At 39.4% G+C, this 20,443-nt stretch overlaps 1 protein-coding gene across 9 annotated transcripts; it reads right to left on the minus strand.

Moving 5' to 3' along the window:
• Window positions 1–721: 721 nt before the first annotated feature.
• TMEM144 (transmembrane protein 144) lies at window positions 722–17,370 on the minus strand. Of its 9 annotated transcripts, none has more exons than XM_063422286.1 (14): window positions 17,297–17,354; window positions 14,729–14,814; window positions 14,361–14,446; window positions 13,059–13,252; window positions 11,130–11,252; window positions 10,682–10,781; window positions 9,987–10,067; window positions 8,053–8,134; window positions 7,254–7,327; window positions 6,245–6,363; window positions 4,843–4,962; window positions 4,267–4,364; window positions 2,280–2,333; window positions 722–1,391 (listed from the first exon to the last, which is right to left on the minus strand). In XM_063422286.1, exons 4-14 carry the CDS (start codon window positions 13,195–13,197, stop codon window positions 1,308–1,310), a joined length of 1,074 nt encoding a protein of 357 aa, XP_063278356.1. In that variant the 5' UTR covers window positions 13,198–13,252; window positions 14,361–14,446; window positions 14,729–14,814; window positions 17,297–17,354; the 3' UTR covers window positions 722–1,307. The 9 variants fall into 9 exon arrangements, with proteins under 9 accessions (XP_063278356.1, XP_063278357.1, XP_063278358.1 ...); XM_063422287.1 differs by lacking the exon at window positions 17,297–17,354 and adding an exon at window positions 17,247–17,264; XM_063422288.1 differs by lacking the exon at window positions 17,297–17,354 and adding an exon at window positions 15,732–15,747.
• Window positions 17,371–20,443: the final 3,073 nt, after the last annotated feature.

The raw sequence follows: 20,443 nt of genomic DNA on the forward strand, positions 1-20,443 counted from the left end.
CAATCTAAACATGTTAACAATATCAAGCCATGATGGCAAAATGTTGTGATGTGTAACTACGAACAGAGCTTGCAAATTGCACGGGGAAAAACACCCATAATCTTACGGCTGTTCTTCTTGGTCTTTGAAAGGCTGTAACCTGACTGCCATGTTTTGGTGTTCTACACAGACCTAGGCCACTTCCTGAGAGATCAGCATGGAGAAGGCTTCAATGAAACCTCACTGCAGCCTTCCAGAAGCTTAAGGTGCTGTATAAAAAGGAGAGAGAGAAACTTTTTACACAGGCAGACAGTGACAGGGCAAGTGGCAATGGTTTTACACTGAAAACGGTTGGGTTTAGATTAGATGTTAACATGGACTTCTTTACTCAGATGGTGGTGAAAGACTGGAACAGGCTGTCCAGAGAAGATGCTGCCTCATTTCTGCAAGTATTCAAGGCCTGGTTGGATGGGGCCCTCAGCAACCTGGTCTAGTGAATTGCATCCCTGTCCTTGGCAGAGGGGTTGGATCTAGATGATCTTTAAGGTCCCCTCCAGCCAAACCATTCTGTTATCAGGAAAGACAAAGAGAAATTACAAGCAAGTTACAAGCAAGGGAAGACTGCAGGAGCTGGGGTTGTCTAATCCACTGAAGAAAAGACTAAGGGGGAGGATTCAGAAAAAATGCTCTGTATGTATTAGCTGCCACAAGCAAGAAAATAAACAGTCCTTCTTAGTGGTGGTTACAGAAATTGTTGTGAAACTGAAGTAATTTATTTTCCAGCACCCTTTTAACTTTATTTCTTTCACAAGTCTGAAGTGACTGAAGGTAACATTTTTATGTAAGCTAATGATTTTTAAGAATAATGCTTCTAAATAAAAGTTTTGATATCTTCATGTGTATCGGTTTCATGAGGAATATTTCAAGACATATATTTGTCAGTAAGAAAATGTTTTAATAAACAAATCAGCTTGCAAACACATACAGTATTATAGACTAAAATTAAAATCACTATCCACCATCACAAGAGTAAACTGCAATTTATGATGACAAATTTTAGCACCTGAATGAAAATAACTAATAATTAGTAACAATAAAATCATTTAGCTTTGATTAAAAAGTCCTTTCATTTTCTTACTGTTCCAAGAAAAACAGAAACAAGTATTTCCAGATTTTCTTTCGTGCCAAATGTTTTCATTTTCCATTTGGCTGAAGCAAGTTAGGGTAAATGCTGGACATACATTTTGAAACTGACTATGTATTGTGAGCTACCAACACTGTCTAGTTGTGCTAAACGCTAGCACCATCTACTGGCCCAGAAGGTCCTTTCAAACTTTAGAAAAAGCTGTGGAAAGCGATCCAGCCAAGATGATGCAAAACGATATTGACAGTAACACGTAGTTTTTCAGTCCCTGTACAGGCAAAGGAAGAGAAAAAGAAAAATATCATCTTTTAATTATTGATACAACTTGAAAAAAAAATAGAACAAAGTACTAAGTTTCATTTAGGCAGAGATTATATGAAAAGAATGAAAGGCTTAGAGATTTACAAAGATTTGGATAATGAACATTATTATCTTCTACTGTGGTGCAACACTAATTTGCAGTGGGAGACACAGAACTTCTAGCTCTAGATCCAATGATGCCTAATGAACAGCCACCAAAAATATAGGGAAAGATCATCTCCAACAGCAAGTGAGGTACCTATGGATCTTGGATAGATTGGTAAAAAGAACCTGGTATTACACTACCAGCATTCAGTGCTTCAAATTCCACCAGAAAACTAACTTCTGCCCTATATTTTAAAATCCAGAATATTAGCTTGTTGTAGACAATCACTACCATATTAATTTAGGATCTTTACATTACACTGTAATTACAAAGGTCAATTAACCTCTTGCATTTTTACAGCTTTTGTTGATCTTGACCCTAAAAATTTAATCTATTTGCTGATGTGTTATTAGGACAATTGCTCATTCCTCTGCCCCACTGAAAGAACTGGCTCAAATGAAAACTGTCTTCAGGCAGTGCCTGGCATCCTGCCTCCTGGCTGTGCTACAGTATTCATTTACATCCACTGCTCCTCATACAGCTGTGGTACTAAAATCTTCATTCCTGTAAAAATGGTTGACAGCTCCTCAGGTTTCTTGGAAAACTTAATATTGCCTGATATCACTTTCAGTTTCATAATGCAATACTTGCAAGGAGGAGAAATCTGAGATACAGCTGTACACCAAGTCATGCTGTTTCTAGAGCTAGAGGCAAGCAAGAGATATTAGGTAAGAGACCTAATTACATTACCTTGATTTCCTTAAATACAAGGACTCCCCACATTGCAGCAACAAGGCCAGGACCCTAAAGAATAAGATTAATTTTTATGTTACAGCATTTCATTAAAATTTACTCCTCATTGCTGCTCTCAGGTTGGTTGAATTCTGTCTGGATAACACATTTACGTCTTTCCATTTTGTATGCACATACAGCACTCATGACTAAAGCATAAATATCATTGAAATATTTACTAAGTAAGATTCAATAAAATCTTCAGGAAGGGCTAAAGAGTCAAGAAACTGGTTTGGTTTTTTTTTTTTTTGCAATAGGCACAACTTCTTTCTAAATGAAACTGCAGAGTCTGCTCCAGCTGTTACATGTTCTTTCAATAGACTCCAAATAACATGCCTCACTTCAGTCCAAATTAGAGTCCACAAGGTTTCCTAACATTTCCTTTATCAGCATGACTAACTATTGGCTGAAGTTTGATTTTATTGTTCAGTATGATATCAAGAGACTGAAACATAGATCTATTTCCTGCATAGCTGGCATCTGGACAAAGCACAAATCCAGCCAGGGAGACAGGTCAGGGAAAACTCCTGATTTTCTGTGATGTTGTTGTGGAGGTTTCCTGGCTAACAGCAAACAGTGATACACAATAGCAACTTCCAGGCACTCTTGGCAATACAAAGTAAGTTTTTCCCCTGAGTGAGCAATGATCTGAATTTTCATCTCTGATGAGAAAATATGTGAATGTGAAGCAAAAATTGGCTCTGTTAATGCTTGCCATTAGAGCTGTTCTGAGAAATACTTGACAGATGTTTGGCCAGTGACCTTCCTCTCTTCATCCTCAACGTAGCTGATGGGACACAGATATAGAGAACAAAGTGTCTCATGCTGAATATATGTGTGGGTGCTGTTTCCTAGCGACATGGCCAACTATTATTTGAGGGGTTATTGCACTTTCTAGATAATGTGCGCTGTGAGAGGAATGCACTTTAAAAAATGGAACAAAGTGTTAAAGGGATGTGATGAATACCTCTCTAAAAATTTTCTCCAAGGTGAAATAAAGCAGCAATTCTGCACCTGTAGTCCAGATAGGCAGTTTCTCATCAGTGCTGTCCTTACATTTTTCATTTAGTTATTTACATTCCTGCCCTTTAGGCATACTGATAACTAAATTACTAAAGCTGCTTTCCATTAATCCTTCAGTTTCTAATTAGAATGATCCCAAGGTTTTTTTTTTTTCATTGCATACTGCAGAGTATATTTTGACTTACTGGATCTTGAGGCAAAGCTTAATCCCTATTGAAGTTGCTTCATTAGTTTGGTTCCAAAATACAGCTATTAAGCAAAACTTTGGTCTTAATATTTATTAACCCTCATTTGCCACCCTTGCGTCACCAACTAGTGCAGTGTTGTCAAGAGAGTAAATGCAAAGTTTACTTTTACTTAGTAATTGGAATTAATGCTTTAAAGGTATATCATGAACAGAGAACAGGCCAACCTATTTTCCACACATTTGCATGAGAACATTATTTTCAGTAGTACATAATCTGTTCTGTTTGTTCAAGAACTGTAAAAAGAAAAAATGCCTGACTTAATCAAGCAAAATGACTACTAGGGAATGAAAGTCACTAATTCAAAACCATCCAGACAAAAATGTACTTCCTGGGATGAAAGCATAAAATAATTCTTCTTTTAATAATTTCAATTAAATAGTTAATATTGATATAATTCTGGTTAAAAAGCTTTAGCTTTTACATAACCTAAAGACTCACATTCTCAATTCTTCTGGTTTTTCTTACACTTGACATTGACCAAGATGGTGCTTGTCAGAGTCATTCAAGTTCCTAAAAATCCAAAAACTAGCGCAGACAAGCAGAGGAGGCACTGTATACTTTTGACTAAAAATGCTCTAGACCCATCATAATTTCAACTCAATTCCAAAAAAAAGAAGAGTAAAAACCTACTCACTTTTAATTCTAGTTAGAGATCTAACTTTTTATATACTTACTGCAGTAATTATTGGAAAGCTGACGACAGCACTGAGATAGTGATTGGCCAGGAACCAGCAGCAATTGGCTATTGCCCAAAGCACACCAGAAACAAACCCTAGGAAAATAAATCCCCATCAAAAACATGCATAGCAAGGTACAGGCAGCAGTTTGTGGAAGCTTTATACTTATAGCATAATACAGCAATTGTATATATGTATTTTAGTATGTTAATTACTTAAACAAGCTGGCTTTGGCAAACTAAACCAAAGCTCAAAGGACAAAAATCAACTACTGCAACTGAAGTAGCAAATTAATTAAAGTTCATTATTTTCTGGGCAATGTGCTCTCCACTCTGGCAATTGGTTTCTGAAAATCTGCAATGTCACCTTGTTCTAGTTTCAGATTAGAACCAGAGTTATCACTGTCTCCTAACCTTAATTAATTAACATAAGTGCTCTTTCAAAAGAGACAAGAAGTCAAATGAAGATACTTGAGAGGTGAACCACAATTCCAACACACAGCTTGAACTAATCACTGCAAAATGGTCCTAAGAAGTAGCTGAAATGAATTGCTAATTTAAAAAACAGTCATACCTGGCAATATTGCTTGGGGATAAATGTAAGGTTTATTTTTCCTGACTGCACAGTAGATCAAAAAGTAGATGGTACTTGTAAGAAATATTCCACTGAAATGTGCAAAAACATAATCTAAATCTGAAAAAGAAATTACAAAATATTAGTAAAAACATCAGTTATTAATTTTAACTAAATTATTTTCACTGACAACATTCTTATAGACAAAAATGCATGAAGGTGCTCCTCCTAAGAATTCAAATTCAAATCTCATTGTGCTGAACACAGCTGCCAGTCTGACTGTGAATGTATACAATCAATGATACCTATTAAACATGAACTAAATGCTGTGTTGACTTATTACAGGCTTCTAAGCATTTCTATGATGTTATTTTCAAAACTCTATTACATATTCCTGAATTAATTTAAAAAAACCTTGAGAAAATCCTCAAGTGAGGCTACAAAACTGGGGTGGGGATTTTACATAATTGTAGATGGTCAAGAGAGGTTGTAATTATGTTCCTGTATTCCCGTAACCTTGTTTTGTTCTGTACATTTAAGGGCAAGACAACTGCACAGACTATGCAGGCAAAATATAACTCAGTTTTGTCCTTTTTTAATCTTGAAGGATGCATCACATTTTTGACCACTATAATTACAAACAATAAAAAATCCTTTATGGATTTGGTATGTGCTAAGAGAGTATTTCCAATATGGTAAAGCAGAAGCCTGTGGATGATCCTTGTCTCCTTAAAGCTGTAAATTCTCAACAGGAAAGGCAGTTATGGTAATGACAACATCTGTTCTGCCTGGCTGGGGAATATATACATTGCAGTATTCAAGAGAAATTGTATATGACAATGGCAACATTATATGTTCTCAGCAGTACTTTGCTCTCAAGGTGCTGCATGCATTACCTGATAGAGTATAACCTGAATCTTAAGAAAAATGTTTTTGGGGGAATGTTTGAAAATGGCAATTAGGCTTATGTTAAACGGTTTCAATTTAAAAAACAATGGTTTTAATTACTTATGTTGTTACATATCTGCTCTCCTCATCAGTTATGATCAATCCTCTCTTCGTTTACTGCTGTTGGCAATTGGCAAGCTTGTGCCCTTGTTTAACTCATTCTCCACTCATACAAACTCTGTATTTTGAAAATGCTAGTATTTAATGCCCTCAGAAACATACCTGTGAGTTATGTATGGTAGTCTTTGGGCTGTTTCTCAGTGTTTTCTATGGTGTAATTCACCTCTGAGAAAAAGGGAGTGCTAGGGTATGATTATGACAACATGTAAAGTACTGCAGAACTGATGAATTGTCACAGTATAGTTTCAGGCATATCAAGAATTTCACCTTATGCCTTCAAAAAGCAGGAGAACACAATGATGAAATGAAGTAGAAGTGACCTATTAGCCTTTACCAAACTGACTTGCTCCTGTGTATACAGTTTCATTTCTCCTTCCATGGTCCTTGATGTAAAGGACTGGTACAAAACTGGAACCGTAGAGTATTCCCGCTACTACAGCCAGGCTACAGCCTCTTTAAAAAGAACAGAAATTGGAGAAAATAGCCCTGCATAAGTTAAGGAAGTAGATAAGACATGTAAGCCCAGTACTGCAGGTAAAAACCGTGCATCATATAAAAATTACTATAAAAATAATACATTTTAGCATATTTTTATTTTCTAGTAGAGAAATAGTTTACATAGTTTCCCTCTACTTTTTAGCCAAGCAGCACAGACAATTCGTGCTGCAAAAGCCAGCAATCTAGATTAATGACATGGGAAATAAACTAACTAGGATTTCTTAAAAGAAGAGCTAGGGCACAACAAACAAAAATTCAATTTAAAATGTTCCCGTCCTCACCTTTGTTGTTGCAATCTATATAGTCCTTATAACTTCCCAGGTTCATTGCCTTTTCAGTCCCCTTCTCCACATATTGCTGTGCTCTTTGGGAGTCTCGACTTTGCCTTCTTGTTAGCTTGCTTCCACTTGGGAGCACTTTTACTGTCTCCTTACCATACTGCCGTGCTTTCTCCAGCTGTATTCACTTGAAACCCCACCTGGAAGCATGTCATTAGCACAGGCTTCTTCTGTGCTGGAGTGATAATCAACCAGGTGCTAAAATCCAGCTCTGTAATTACTGAGTTGATATTGTTATTTACTTTGCCAAATGGTATTTTTCACAGTAGTACCTAATACTTAATTGGTAAGGTTAGACACACTCAACAGTGCCAATGGAATAATCTAAATAGCTGTGCAACTATTCATATATATACATTTGCACACTACACTAGTATGTAAAAACCTGTTATTTATTAGTGTGTGACTGCTAGGAAACTATGGACACAAATTCTGCTCTTACACTGTGTTTAACTACCTTCTATGCCTACCTTCTATGCACCAGCAAAATAACTGTTAGCAACTTACATGAGTCTCCTTTTTGCCGGAGAAAGTTTGTTCACCCACGAGTCTTCTGTGGTGTCTTCAGAAACATTAATAGACTGCAAAGCAAGAGTTTTCATGTAAATTTAGTTTAGTTCGATTTCTTAAAATGTGCAATTTCTCAAAGCATCCTCTGTGATTCAGTCTGGTAGACTGGAACCTCTAGGGAGCATTGAGCACAGCTAGAAAGTTCTCAGGGCTCTCTGTTCAGGTAGTCACTGTGCACTAACCTCTAACAGTAAGGTACACTGGTAGCAGGAGCCTGTGCTTCTCCAGCTCTCTTGCATACTTTGGGCTTCCTAAGGAGCCAATCTGGTACCCCTCACTGACCTACAGCCTATGCCACAGCTGATGATGACAGTCAGCAACTCTTGACAGTCTCCTGGCTCTCCAACGTGGCAAAAACCTGGCCTTTCACCTAAGCACCTCACAACTTTGCAGCTGATGTTTCATTGAAATTGCTCCCTCTTCTCATATAAGAAAGTAATACACTTTTATATAATCTCCATCATAATGAAGAAGGACTTTCTAAGCCATCTAAATCTGACAAACAAGAAAGAACACTTAGGAATACCTCTTCTGTTGCTAATTCTGCTAATTCTTCTAATGCTAATAATTTAGAATGACATCCAGGATCCACAGATTAAGATACAATCAGTACATATTTATGTTGTTTTATGTAGTCTACCATAAATCCTAGAAAACCTGACTAACAACCACATTTTTTGTTTTAAAATGGATATGTATTTTCACTGCTGTAAAATAACAACTGTAGAGTACTTACACTTTCTCTCAGTAAAGGTGTGCTTTCTAATGAAGCTGAAGAACTCTGGACTTCAGTTTTTATAAAAAGAAATATGACAGCACTCAGAAGAGAAAAATACACCAATAAATACCATGTCAGTTCATAAGGACATAACATTTAGTGTCCAGAGACAAAAGTTTCATTTGGAGTCATATTCCTTTGTTTTCATTATTACCCCAAAGTTACTGCAGTGTATTTTAAAAATGCAATTGCTTTGAAGTTGTAACTTACTATGATTATATATAAGATATAAATGTAATAATTAAAAGTTATTAATTTAACTTAGCTAACACCCCAAGTGAAAGTAAGTAAATAAATCAGTTTTTATATCGTTTTATAGATCTTTCTTCTAATGAAATGTGACTGAAACATCTTCTTTTAACACTGTGTAGTTACAATCACATTAACAACAGATACTTTAACTAACAGTGGCAGTACAGTACCTGCTGTACCAAACCACACATAAATGGAACACATGCTTGAAAATTCTATATGGAACAGCTTAAACCTGCATAGAATTGTCTCTTTAGGAACAGAAGAATTAATTTTTAGTCCTGCATCATATGTGAGGGATGAAATATTGCTGCTACAGAGTATTTTGAGCATGCAGAAGGAAAAGCGATATTACTCAGTGCTGCTTAGTGCATTAAGTGGATCAAATGGAGAAGAAAGGGTAATATTACAACTCCTAACCCCACCTCCAGGAGATCAGGTAAATACATGCAATCAGAAGGGGAAGGATCTGCCTCTTACTTTTTTTACTACTTTTTACTTTTATGAGAAACATTTTAATGATCTAGAAATTTCTTCTCCTAGCTGTAAACAGCACATTTCCATCTCTTACTCATGGAGTAAACATAGGCATAAAAGGATGTCAGTTTCCTCCAGAGGAAACATACAGATTCCATACAGGAGGATAAAATGAAAAGCCTGGTTCTGAGCTCCACAGAGCAAAATACGTAGGCTTTGTGCGGTTTCCCAGGAAAACATGTTTGCTCACTATCTCTCTCCCTGTTGGTCACTCCCTCTAAGGTATCTCAGAAACAGGATGCAGGTGGTGAGGTGCATGAATTCATCAGGAAGGAATAGCAGTACTGCTACAATTTTCTCAGGACCTCCTAAAATCACATGCCACTTTTAAGAGGAACGGATACAAAGCTGCAGACTCTTAGAAAAGAAGAAAAGTGGAAGCAAAAATCATGAATCTAAAGCAGAAGCTCTCTCCTACCAATCAATCACAAATGGCTTATTTCTAGGTTCTTAATACCCTCCTTTTCTGAAAGACATTATGTTCATGTTCTGTCAGCATGCTTACAGTAAGCCCTTAGGATTTAGGGCTGTCTTCCCAGCCACCCAGTTGGAAAGCAAGAACACTGCTACCTGGAAGTGTGCCTTGACTTACATGGCAGAGAGCTATTACACAGGAAAAGATGCAAAGCCTCTGGCCTTTCGTGGACCCCAAAGTACCAGGGAAGGGGTTCTGTGGCATATTCTGCTGTTATGAGATTAAGATTTGTACCCCTGACTGAGTGAAGTGAGATGAGAAATCTGAGGTTTTCTCAACAAGATTCTTCTAGTCAGTCTGTCCTCTGACAGGATTTGAGGAAACGGGATCATCAGAATAACCTAGCTAGGGAGGCAATCTGTGCATCTCTGCTTTGCCTTGCATATGCCTACCAGCAAAAAAATGCAATTCCATGTTTGTGTATAACCATTTCACTCCTGTACTGGATAACATGTCTGTATCTACATGAACACTCACCAGCTAGGTATGGATAGGTCATGAATTTGGTAGTAAATTGATTTTCCAAAAAACCTTCAATGTATTAATTCTCTTGTGAAATCATCCTGGTGGTTGGTTAGTAAATATACATTTTACGTAACAGAAATTCATTACAAGTATCAATTTTTACCTTACAAGTGAAAGTCCAGCTCCAATATAATTTAAGATTGGTCTTGATACCTCTTCTGGGTCAATTCCAAACCAACCAAATCTGGAATATTTAACTAGTTTCACTTCGATGCACTGACTTTATACAAATAGTTAAATTATAACCTAGCCTTTGAAGTCTTGACTCATGTAAATAATTCTGCTTAAGTATATATTTTCAGTATTAGATCAGTGCTTCAGTTGGATTGCAAAAGGCTATGCCTCTTTTACAAAAACAACTTTTAATTTCATGTGGATTTTTTAATAAGTATATTTAGAAACTGAAGTTAAATTATTTTATCAGACCAGATTGCAGAAGAAAATAATACGAATATGTACTAGTTTCACATTAAGAAATGCATTATTTATTGACTCAATAACTTCACTGGGCATTCTTCTTTCTATTTAAACAGAGGAAATACAAAAAACTAAAATAGTTAACTTGAGTACTTTCCAGTGAGAAGGAAAAGGTTTTAATACATAGGATAAATCCTCTTTAGTGGTAGAGTTATGGCTGGGTTATGTTAATGGCTGGAGTTGACGATCTTAAAGGTCTTTTCCAACCTGAATGAGTCTGTGGTTCTACAGGTGAATTTTCACTGCATTTATTAATGAAGATTTGGCAACATTAAATATGCTACTAATTAATTAATGACTTAAGATTTAAAACACACTTACCTTGAACTTGCCCAACCAGTCAGCAAATTGAAAGAAGCCCATATCAAAAGACCAAGTGCTAAGCCAATAGTTTTAACAATAGGGACAACTGTAACATTGCCTGAAACACAAAACCCAAAACCAGTTAAAAAACAGAATGTGATGTTATACATGTTTGCTTTAGGTTTTGTGCCTGGCTGGAAGGCAAAGAAATTTAGGAAGCTACAAGGTAGTAAGAAACAGTGTTTTTAAAAAAATAAATACACTGAACATAGACTTTTCCTCCCTATAGTTTTAAATATTACTTTTGGTGCAAATTTGCCCCTTATAAAATAAGCATATTAAAACAGTATTTACTATAAAGGTACAGTTCCATTAACAGTGAGGCTTTAAAGAACTGAATGACTACTAAATAACTACTATCTCATATAAGGAAAAGTTTCAAGAATTGGAATCTCTTTATCCTTACCTGTAGCCCACACAAAACCTCCAACCATAGCCAGAGGCCAAAAACGGGGGCAATTCTGGATCAAATTGACCACCAAAGAAACTATCCATATGGAGGCACAGAGAATCCACTGGAAGAACATGCCTGTGGAAAAATCAAATGCACACAATAGGGAATTTGTAGAACACTGCATGTGTGAATCTCTTACCAGAATATGTTTATCTGTGATGCAGTAGAAGAGAAAAAATCAAAAAGGTGGCCACTGCCTCTGTGAATGTCAGGGAACCTTGTTACATTTTATTCAAGGGATATATTTTCAGGGTGGGTTATAATTTGGTTAACTTTCTCCTTATCATGCATTCTTCCTACAGAGCTGCAAAAGACACTTTGCTGGCCAAAGTTTACACAAGCCCTGATTCTTAAACACATGAAAATTTTGATGGACCTCTGACAAAGATGATATTCAGTTGCTGCAAACTTCTCCCACCACCCCAGTAGCTGCTAACACAGAAGACTGCAACAGGACAAAACTTTTTCAAAGCTCGAGCTTTTTCAGTAATCCTGGACACTGAGGATGGTCAGTGATAGATCTCTTCTACCTCTGTAGATTCTTGAAGGGTCGTTTAGGCAGACCGGTTAACTTTATGCCAGCTGTGTTAAGACTTTCCATTAAAAGCGTAAGCTTGTCTTGTTAGGGTCATACTTGGCACAAAGAGCAGAGGCTATATCCAGCTTGCAATGCAGCCACTATATTGCAACAGCATTGTTTTGGGTTGAAAAACGTAACCAAAACTGTATGTTCTGTTTTCATCTGTTGACACTGGTTGGGAGATATTGTTCTTTATCTCTTGGAACTCTAGGGGTGGAAAGAGGGCAGACACCCTCTGTTAATGGGACACCTGATAACACCAGATAAGGCAGGGCCTTCTTATCTCTTCTTCCTCCACCCATCCTCCTCCGAGGGACATCCCCTGTGAATGGGCCATTTAAGGCCTCTCACATGACTGATAACATCACCTCATTCCAGTGTGAGATGCTCCACCCAGTGGTGAGGAGCCAAAGCCTTTCCACCAGGATAAAACCTGCAATCCCAGACACCAAGAGAGCCTGTTTCCACTGGATTCCCAGAGGATGACTGGGCCCTTTCTTGAGGATCATCTCTACTTCAACGGAGCCACAACTGTCACTCCAGGAGGATTTATTTTGGGCTGCTTTCAACACCCTGACCAACAGGGTGTCACGTTTGCATTCTGACTCTGTCAGTGGTCCTTTGTACTACTGCATCTACCTTATTTTATTTTTACCCTTTTTGTTGTTTGTTTCTTCTCTCTCTATTAAATTGTATTTCTGACTTGGAGTCTCACTGGTTTTGCTTTCAAATCAGTACAAACATAATGGCAGACTTATTCATCTAGGGATCTGGTAATTGGTTATGCTTTGTACCAACACGGATATTTAACATAAACTTAGTAATGTGATAATATTCTAAGCAGGAAATAGGAATGCCTGTTTCCTCTTACCAAGTCACCAAATAAAACTATTAAAATTTCCTGTTTTGTTTTTATGTTAGGTCCACAATTAAAAGGCAGTGCTCCAAAGTCCAAAAACTTCTACCTTATTTTTAAATAATACCATATCTATCTGAGAATCCCCATAAAGGTAGAACAAAGGACATTTCCCTTTCCTTGGTGAAATTCTCATGAAATGTGCACCATCATTGTCAAAGTGCACAATTTATAAAAAGGCACTTCTAAAGATATACCACATCCTGAAGCAGTATTATTGCTTTATACCGTAACAACAGCAGACAAAATTAAACATAGTCTCTGGATTAAGGCTGTGATGATTTTTTTTTTTTTTACAACTAGCATTGCAACTCTAGTATTTGCTGGTAAAATGTTCCTATTAGCAAAAACAGCAAACCATAGAAAAGAAAATAATTAAGTTTACCATCACCAGTATCAAATTTCTTGACAGGCACAAAGTTTGTCCCAAACAGAAGGACAGCTACGGTGGAAGAAGTAAAGCCAATAGCTAGATCTGTTCCATTGCTGACGTTAACAGCACTGTCAGCTTTTCCGATATTCATCTTTGTTCTGAAGGTGCTTCTTTTTGTGTTGTTTTGCTGCAGGTCCTGACAAAATCTGAAATCAAAGAGTGCAATTAAGTACGTGGACTATTAAATAATACCCACCTAGTTCAGAAATCTAAAACTTAAAGGACCCAACGCAGCAACCTCTTAAAAGCTGAAATGATCTACAAGGGGTACTGTAGAACCCCATGCAAATCTGCCATAAAACATGAATGAAGAGACTTAAGAACAGATGCACAACAACTCCCAATACTGTATGTTTTGTCTAAAGACACAAAAAGTGAATGCAGAGGTGCATTCAAAGGTTATGAGGATGTGAACCTGGGAGGGCTATGGGAAGCACTGATGCTTTAGTGAAATGCTCCATCAGAATATTCCTTATTACTGCAGCCAAAGGCGAGGGGGTCACACTGGGGTGTGTCAAAAAATGGGATTAGACAAAATCTTCATTGGCAGGAGCAATTACAACAGACTCATTGTCAAGAAGGCAGGAACAGGTGCAGAAATTCCATAGGTGCCACAGTAGGATCAAAATGGAATCATAAGGTAACCACAGGGATTGCTCTTGCTGATACAAAATATGAAAAAAGGTTCATTTTTCTCTGGGGAGCTCGCGGAGAAGCTGCCTCTAAAATTTCTTTTTCATTTCAAATATGTATAATAAGAAAGGCAAAGATCATTTTAATCCCAGAATACCTCTGACTTTTTTAAAGTGGAAAAATCGTCTTGAGGTTACACAACAGAGGTGCCACACATATACTTTTGATATGGAGTATAATTTTGACAGAATAGGTGTCTCTGAGGACAACTATAACAATGTGAACTTTGTGTACATAATCTTAATACAACATGTAAAAGATTACATATAAGAAAAGCATTTGGAAATTTAACTTCAAATGGCAACAGGATACTTAATATGCTGTTATAGCAATACACATGAAATCCTCTGGTCAAAGTAATGCTATTTACACTGAATCAAAACCCATCCCAGAGCAGTTTGCCTTTCTCTGCTGTAGGTGTACTATCTACTGCCTGGAGAAAAAAAGCTGAACTGGGATGGTGGAAATTTTGCCCAATCTTGTAAAATGTGGTGTGACCACACTCTCTGCACAAGAACTGAGCTGCTGAACATTCTTTCATCTTATTTTACCTAGCCTTACCTTCTCCACACTCCACAGGACACTGAAAACTGTATTTGCTGAGGTTATGCTTTTATCCACAGCTTCAGCAGGGCCATCAGTGATTGCTGAAATTATTTACATTAGCAGATGAGAAGTCTGATTGCACAACTAATATAGCAATTTAATCTCTAGAATTCTTCCCCTTGAAAGATGTCAATATATTTTTAACTTGAGTATTTTAGAGAAACAGTGATGACATTTAAAAGACCCATCGTTAAATGGCACAGCTGCTTCCATTAATATTATCTTTTTCTCCCTCACTCTTCATCTTTCTTTCCCACTTAGAGGATAAGCTTCTCCAATAACTTTTCACTGTATTTAAGACTCTTCTACAAAGTGTGTCTTACCCAGGACACTGTAGACACTGAGCAGTGCAGATAATAATGCTACTACTTCTTCAAAGACTTGACTTCACTGAATATGCCGTGACACACTGTGAACAGATTAATACACATAAAGGCTGACATCAGCTTTCTTCATTCCATCAAACTTGACTCACTGAGTGAATACATTTAACTTATCTAGTGGACAAGTAAGGCACATAGCTGGGTTTTACCCAGAAGACCCTCATGCTGATAAGGATGTAGAAATAAAGCTGATTATCCTGCAGCTCTGTGAATGCAGGAATCACCACTTCTGCCTTCAAGTTTTAAAGGTTATTAATATCTTACCTTCATAATGACTTATTTATTTAAAGTGATTTATCAGTTGTTTTAGTTTTGCACAGAGAAATGTTACTTAAAAAATATTTCAGTTTTGTATCTCCAAAAAGAACTGTGCTGCAGGGCAATATGTTTTTCTGCTCATTTCATATCTTCCAAAAATGTCTATATTGTGTACAGTGAAGACTTTTGCACAACTGGAGAACCAGAATCATCATCTCCACCACAAATGTGGAGAGGAAACACAACTTCCACTTAACTAAAAGTATGCTTCATTCATCCTGCTTAGAACTCTGTAACCAAGTTTCTAAAACTTGGGACATTTTGTGCCAAATTTGGCTAAATTTCACACCCAACTTTATACTCCATTTCAAATCCTTTGAGAGAAAGCTTAATCAGACAAGGCCTGAAGCAACCTGCTCTAACTTTGCTGACAGCACTGCTTGAAGCAGGGAGTTGAGCCAATGACCTCCTGAGGTCCCTTCCTGTTACGAGAAAGGAGCAGAGCATCAAACAGACATCAATATGATTAGGTTTGATCTCTGAACTCTCTTTTTTTTCCAGTATACTCTTATTTATCAGGTTACAGAGAGGAAAGCAAGCACAGCTAAACAGTTGGTGATTGGCTAAAAGTACATATACATTAAGTAATTGTTCATTGGTCCACGTTTTTTGGCATATAGTTTACCTTTTGTTCTACCTTATGAATAGCATTCTGTTTTCTACATCCATGAGAAGGCCTAACAAGTTGTTACACATATTCAGCATCCGTGAGGAAGCATCCCTGCGAAGGCACACTAAATTATTACAATTGCTACTTTCTTGCTAATTCAAGGCCTACAAGACCAGCACAGGAACAGTACAGACTCTCATACTGTTCCCTGGTAGCAGGGATTGTTCAAACCCCCCATCAATAAATCATGACCTCGCTCTTCTAAAAATTCCTCTACACCTTCCAAGCTAATTAATTCTACTATTGTATGATCAAATGTCAAGAGCAAGTAATAAATTGTCAGACAGCATTAAGTTGACTATACTTTTTCTACATACTTTCCACACCAGACAGCTTCTGAGAATTCACTAAAAGCCTCTCTCTTCAATCCTATGTTATTGCCAGATGGACTTGCGTATATGCCTCCAAAGACTTAAGAGGTAACAAATGCCAAACCAGGACATTTGTTGAAGCTGCTATGCTCTTAGAACATAGTGGTCGTATCTGAAACTCAACCAGATGCAACTGCAATTGATACCGTTATTGAAGGCTTTTTTTTCCACTAAGCGGCCCTTGCTGAAGGACACTTCAGGATTCCCAAGCAGCAGAAAAAATAAAATTTTGTTGTTGGATGTTGGAATTTTGTTGGCACTCACTGCTCGTTTACTACTAAGTTCACTGGTTCACCCCACTGGAGCATTGCGATCTGCATTTCCACACTTGCCTCAGAAATATGACACCCACAACAAATCACGATGCTTATTGCAACAGCAACACATCGCTGGGATCTCTGCAGACAGGGACAAAATCAAGAGCTATCTTTCGAGAGCTTTCGCCTCAATAGTGAACCAAATTGTTGCTAAGATTCCAAAGGACCTCTCTGCTAATTGAGTGGGTACTTTTAAATGTCGCACGTCGTATTGACTGTTTATTTGCACGTTTCTCCCATTATGTATTTACCACTAATTTCACTCTTAAGCCACTAGGAGTTCCGAGGTGAATCAGATCAACGTGCCCAAGTGACACCAAAACCCTTGCTCTAGAAATACATCTTGGCTGCCCTGAGGTGAACTCTTAAAAAAGGACATTATTCGGGCAGTGTTTTCACTAAGTGCTATCACGGAACCAGGAAAACGCTCAGCTGAGAGCTCCACCCGGGCCGCTGTGACTTCACTGACGCCACTGCGCCGGGGCTGTGGCGGGGCAGGCCCGGGCTGCGGGCGGGACACGGCCTGGCCTCGGCCCTCGGCCCGGGCCGCCACGGCAGGGAAGCCCGGCTGCTCCGCACCGCGCCCCGAGGGGATACCCGAGACCCCGCTCCAGCCGGACGCCTTCCTTCCCCTAGCGCACTGCGCCCGGCTCAGCGCCACGGCGAGTTTTATGGCGCTCCGCACCGGGGCAGAAGGCGGCCGGGATGCGCCCGTCCCGACAGATCCCCGGCCCCGTCCCTCCGTGCAGCCGCGGCCCCGCCGCCCGCGCCCCTCCGCGCACACTGCCACCGCGCTCCCGCCGGGCCCGCGCACCGCCCCGCCGCCGCTCACCGCGGCCTCCCGCCCGCGCCCGCGCCTGCGCCGCCCCGCGCTTCGGCCCGCCCGCCTCGGCCCGCCCGCCCGCCTCGGCTCGCCCGCCCGCCCGCCTCGGCCCGCCCGCCCGCCTCGGCCCGCCCGCCTCGTCTTCCAGTCCGGGAGTAGGGTGCAGTCTTCGATTGCTTTTGTCTGGGCGCCATGGATGAGGGGGTGTCCCAGGGCGCCGGCTTCCCCGCTGGCGGGGAAGAATCGCTAAGAGGAAACGTACATTAATGCAGGCATGTCGTGATAAAAGCACCTTTGGTCCTCCGGGCCGCAAGCGCTCGGCTGAGACGGTTCCCTCCCTGGTGGAAGTGCTGCTGTGGGTTCAACAGGCCGGTGCTGTGACCTTAACTGAAGAATCACAGAATCAATTAGGTTGGAAAAGACCTCTGGAGATCATCGAGTCCACCCTAAACCATGGAGCGCACGAAGTGCCATATCCCGTCCTAGGCACCTCCAGGGGCAGTGACTCCACCACTTCCCTGGATCGTCCATTCCAGTGTTTAATCACCTGCTGCGTGGCACGTCCAGTCTTCAACACCTCGGTGTTGAAGGGACGGTGACTCCACCACCTCCCCAGGCAGTATACTGCAATGTTTTCTGTGAAGAAATTCTTCTTAATGTCAACCTAAACCTCCCCAAGCTGAGCTTGAGGCTATGTGCACTCATCCTGTTGCTTGGGGGAAGAGGCCAGCCCCCACCTGGCTACAACATCGGTTCAGGTGGTTGTAGGGAGCAGTAAGGTCTCCCCTGAGCCTCCTCCGGGTTAAACAGGACTTGTGCTCCAGAAGGGGCACCCGAGTTTTGGCAGCACTTGCCCAGGAACACAGACATGGTTCCAAGGTGGGGCTGCTTGCAGAGGGGACAGCATGGCCTCCCTGCAGCTCCTCTCGCTCCTGAGGTCTCCCTGGCTGCTGCCAGGAGGCAGGGCTGGCGCTGCGGGCACCGGCAGAGGAGAGCAGGCATCTCAGGGAAAGCAGGGACATTTCGAGGCCATGCAACAGCTGCTGGCCCTGTGGGGCACAGCAAGGCAAGAAACCACCGAGCCTGCCCAGGGCATCCAGGTTTTTATTTTTCTTAAGCAGAAAAATTACCACCTGTTGGTTTGGAGGCCTGTGTGTTTTTGGCAACCAAAATCATGTAGGAAAAAAAATCTTTTACATGGTGTCAAGAAGTGATCTTTGCAGATTTCCCTGTAAGGATTTGATTCGGACCAGTTAAAGCACAGACTATTAGTCAGCATGTTTAGTCACGAAGCAAACATTTCTGTCTGTACTCTTGAAGTACAGTTTCCAGATGGCAGCCCAAATTGATCTCCTTAGAAACACAGCACAAGCCTTCTAAAATAATGCTTCATATTTTGCAAATCAAACCTACGTTATCCATAATAAGAGCTTACGTTGTTTCTCTGGAAAATAAGCTGTCAGTATGGATTCAGTAAAGCTAGGAATGCACCATTTATCAATCATTTTAACATAAATGTCTGTCCATATGTCATTTAGAGATGAATAGCAGAACATCTCTATGGAAACAGTAGGGCTATAGTGCATAGAGAAATAATGTTCCATATCATGATCACAAAGGTAGCCCACAAAAAAAAAATTTCTAAAGGCAGTGCAAGTATATGTGTTGGGTTATTTTATTCAGAAAAAAAGTGGTAGGAAAAGTGTTAACCTTTTACATTGAAGTGCCTGCACATAGAAAGCAGGAGCACACACGTTAAGGATCAGGATCCTAGTCTGTAACTACATCCTTTCAGGTGCCCAGGGATAAAGAGAAGTCAAAATGCTGGGCCTCGTGACAGGCGGGCATTTGCACACTCCACCTGTCTCTGCAAATTAGCCAGAGACCTCCTGCTAGGAGCAGTGCAGGCCACCAGCTGCTTCAGATTCTGCAGCTTGTCTAGAACCAGCAGAAAATCTCTTCAAATGCAGGTATAGGTGAAGGTGAATTTCAAAGTTAAATGAAAACCAAAGCAAAGCAAAAAAAAAAAAAAAAAAAAAAAAAAAAAAAAAAAAAAAAAAAAAAAAGGAAATAATTGCAAATAGTTAATCCAGCTATTCATTCACATTTCGATACTATACCTAGGTCTGTGAAGGACTAGAAAATACTTCTTTAATCCCCCTTATCCATTCACTGCTATTTTTCTATATTAGTTTTTATGTTCTTGTAATCCTAACCTTAGGAAGGGACAACACTGACCATGACATATGGGTATATGAAGAAATGTCATGAAAAGCTGAATTTAATGGATGCAGATGGCAAAATCACAGAGCAGATTAGAGCAAGGAACAGATACAAAATCTGACAGATATTACAGGCTAGCTGTAGGTAGCAAAGTGAAATAATTTTGGCCAGAATTTGGTCAAACAACTGCTGTTCTGAATGTATGTCTTGAATATTTTATGACCACAGAAAAAGTACTGTTTCAGGTTAGTAGTGCCCTTTAGTGCTTTCCTGCAGCTTTGGGTTAGAATGATTCTGAAAGAAGAATAGTAACCACCTGAACAAAAACCCTTTTCCTTTGTTTCTTATGAAGCACACTTTTTTTTTCCTTTTTTTTTTTTTTTCCTTTTTTAATTTTTTTTTTCCCCAGAGAACTCCATTAGTCATTTCATTCTTTGTTGTTTATGGTATCTTTCAGGGCACTGGAGCTGTACACCACAGGGCTGAAATAAAAAAAAGTTACTTCATATTTTGCCTTTTAAAAATCCAAAATTAGAGGCAAACATCTGTGAAACTAACAAGATACTCTATTCTTTTTAGTTGATTTTCTACCACCATCCACTCCAAAGAACATACCACTACCTGAGTTCTCTCTTCTGAACATGAGAAATATAGGAAATACCATTGCTATTATCACATCTGGAAAGCCTCAGAAAATCCGAGCTGTCAACACTGTACATTGGTGTATACACCACATTACGATTTCAAGGCTAAAAATGAAATGAGATGTGAAGAACTCACGCACATCCTTTTATAATTTCCTCTGGATAATCTTTGAAGAGTAGCAGAAAAATTACATAGATTACAGAGAATTTCAGAGAATTGTTGTAGCAGAGGAGAGCTGTTAGTAACTGGAATGTACAATGCTTTGGTGCTACTTGGTTGTAAATTATA

The sequence above is a fragment of the Prinia subflava genome, chromosome Z (genome assembly GCF_021018805.1).
Source record: "Prinia subflava isolate CZ2003 ecotype Zambia chromosome Z, Cam_Psub_1.2, whole genome shotgun sequence".
NCBI classification, from domain to species: Eukaryota; Metazoa; Chordata; class Aves; order Passeriformes; family Cisticolidae; genus Prinia; species Prinia subflava.

What these genes read in the sequence shown, in the direction of transcription:
- TMEM144 (XM_063422285.1), bottom strand. Translation starts at nt 13,197, where the DNA reads ATGAATATCGGAAAAGCTGACAGTGCTGTTAACGTCAGCAATGGAACA. An exon ending in GCTGGACTTTCACTTGTAAG is followed by an intron (nt 8,135 to 9,986) that starts GTAAAAATTGAT and finishes TTCTCTTCTGAG; the next exon opens with TGCTGTCATATTTCTTTTTA. An exon ending in TCCCCAAGCAATATTGCCAG is followed by an intron (nt 4,365 to 4,842) that starts GTATGACTGTTT and finishes TTATTTTCCTAG; the next exon opens with GGTTTGTTTCTGGTGTGCTT.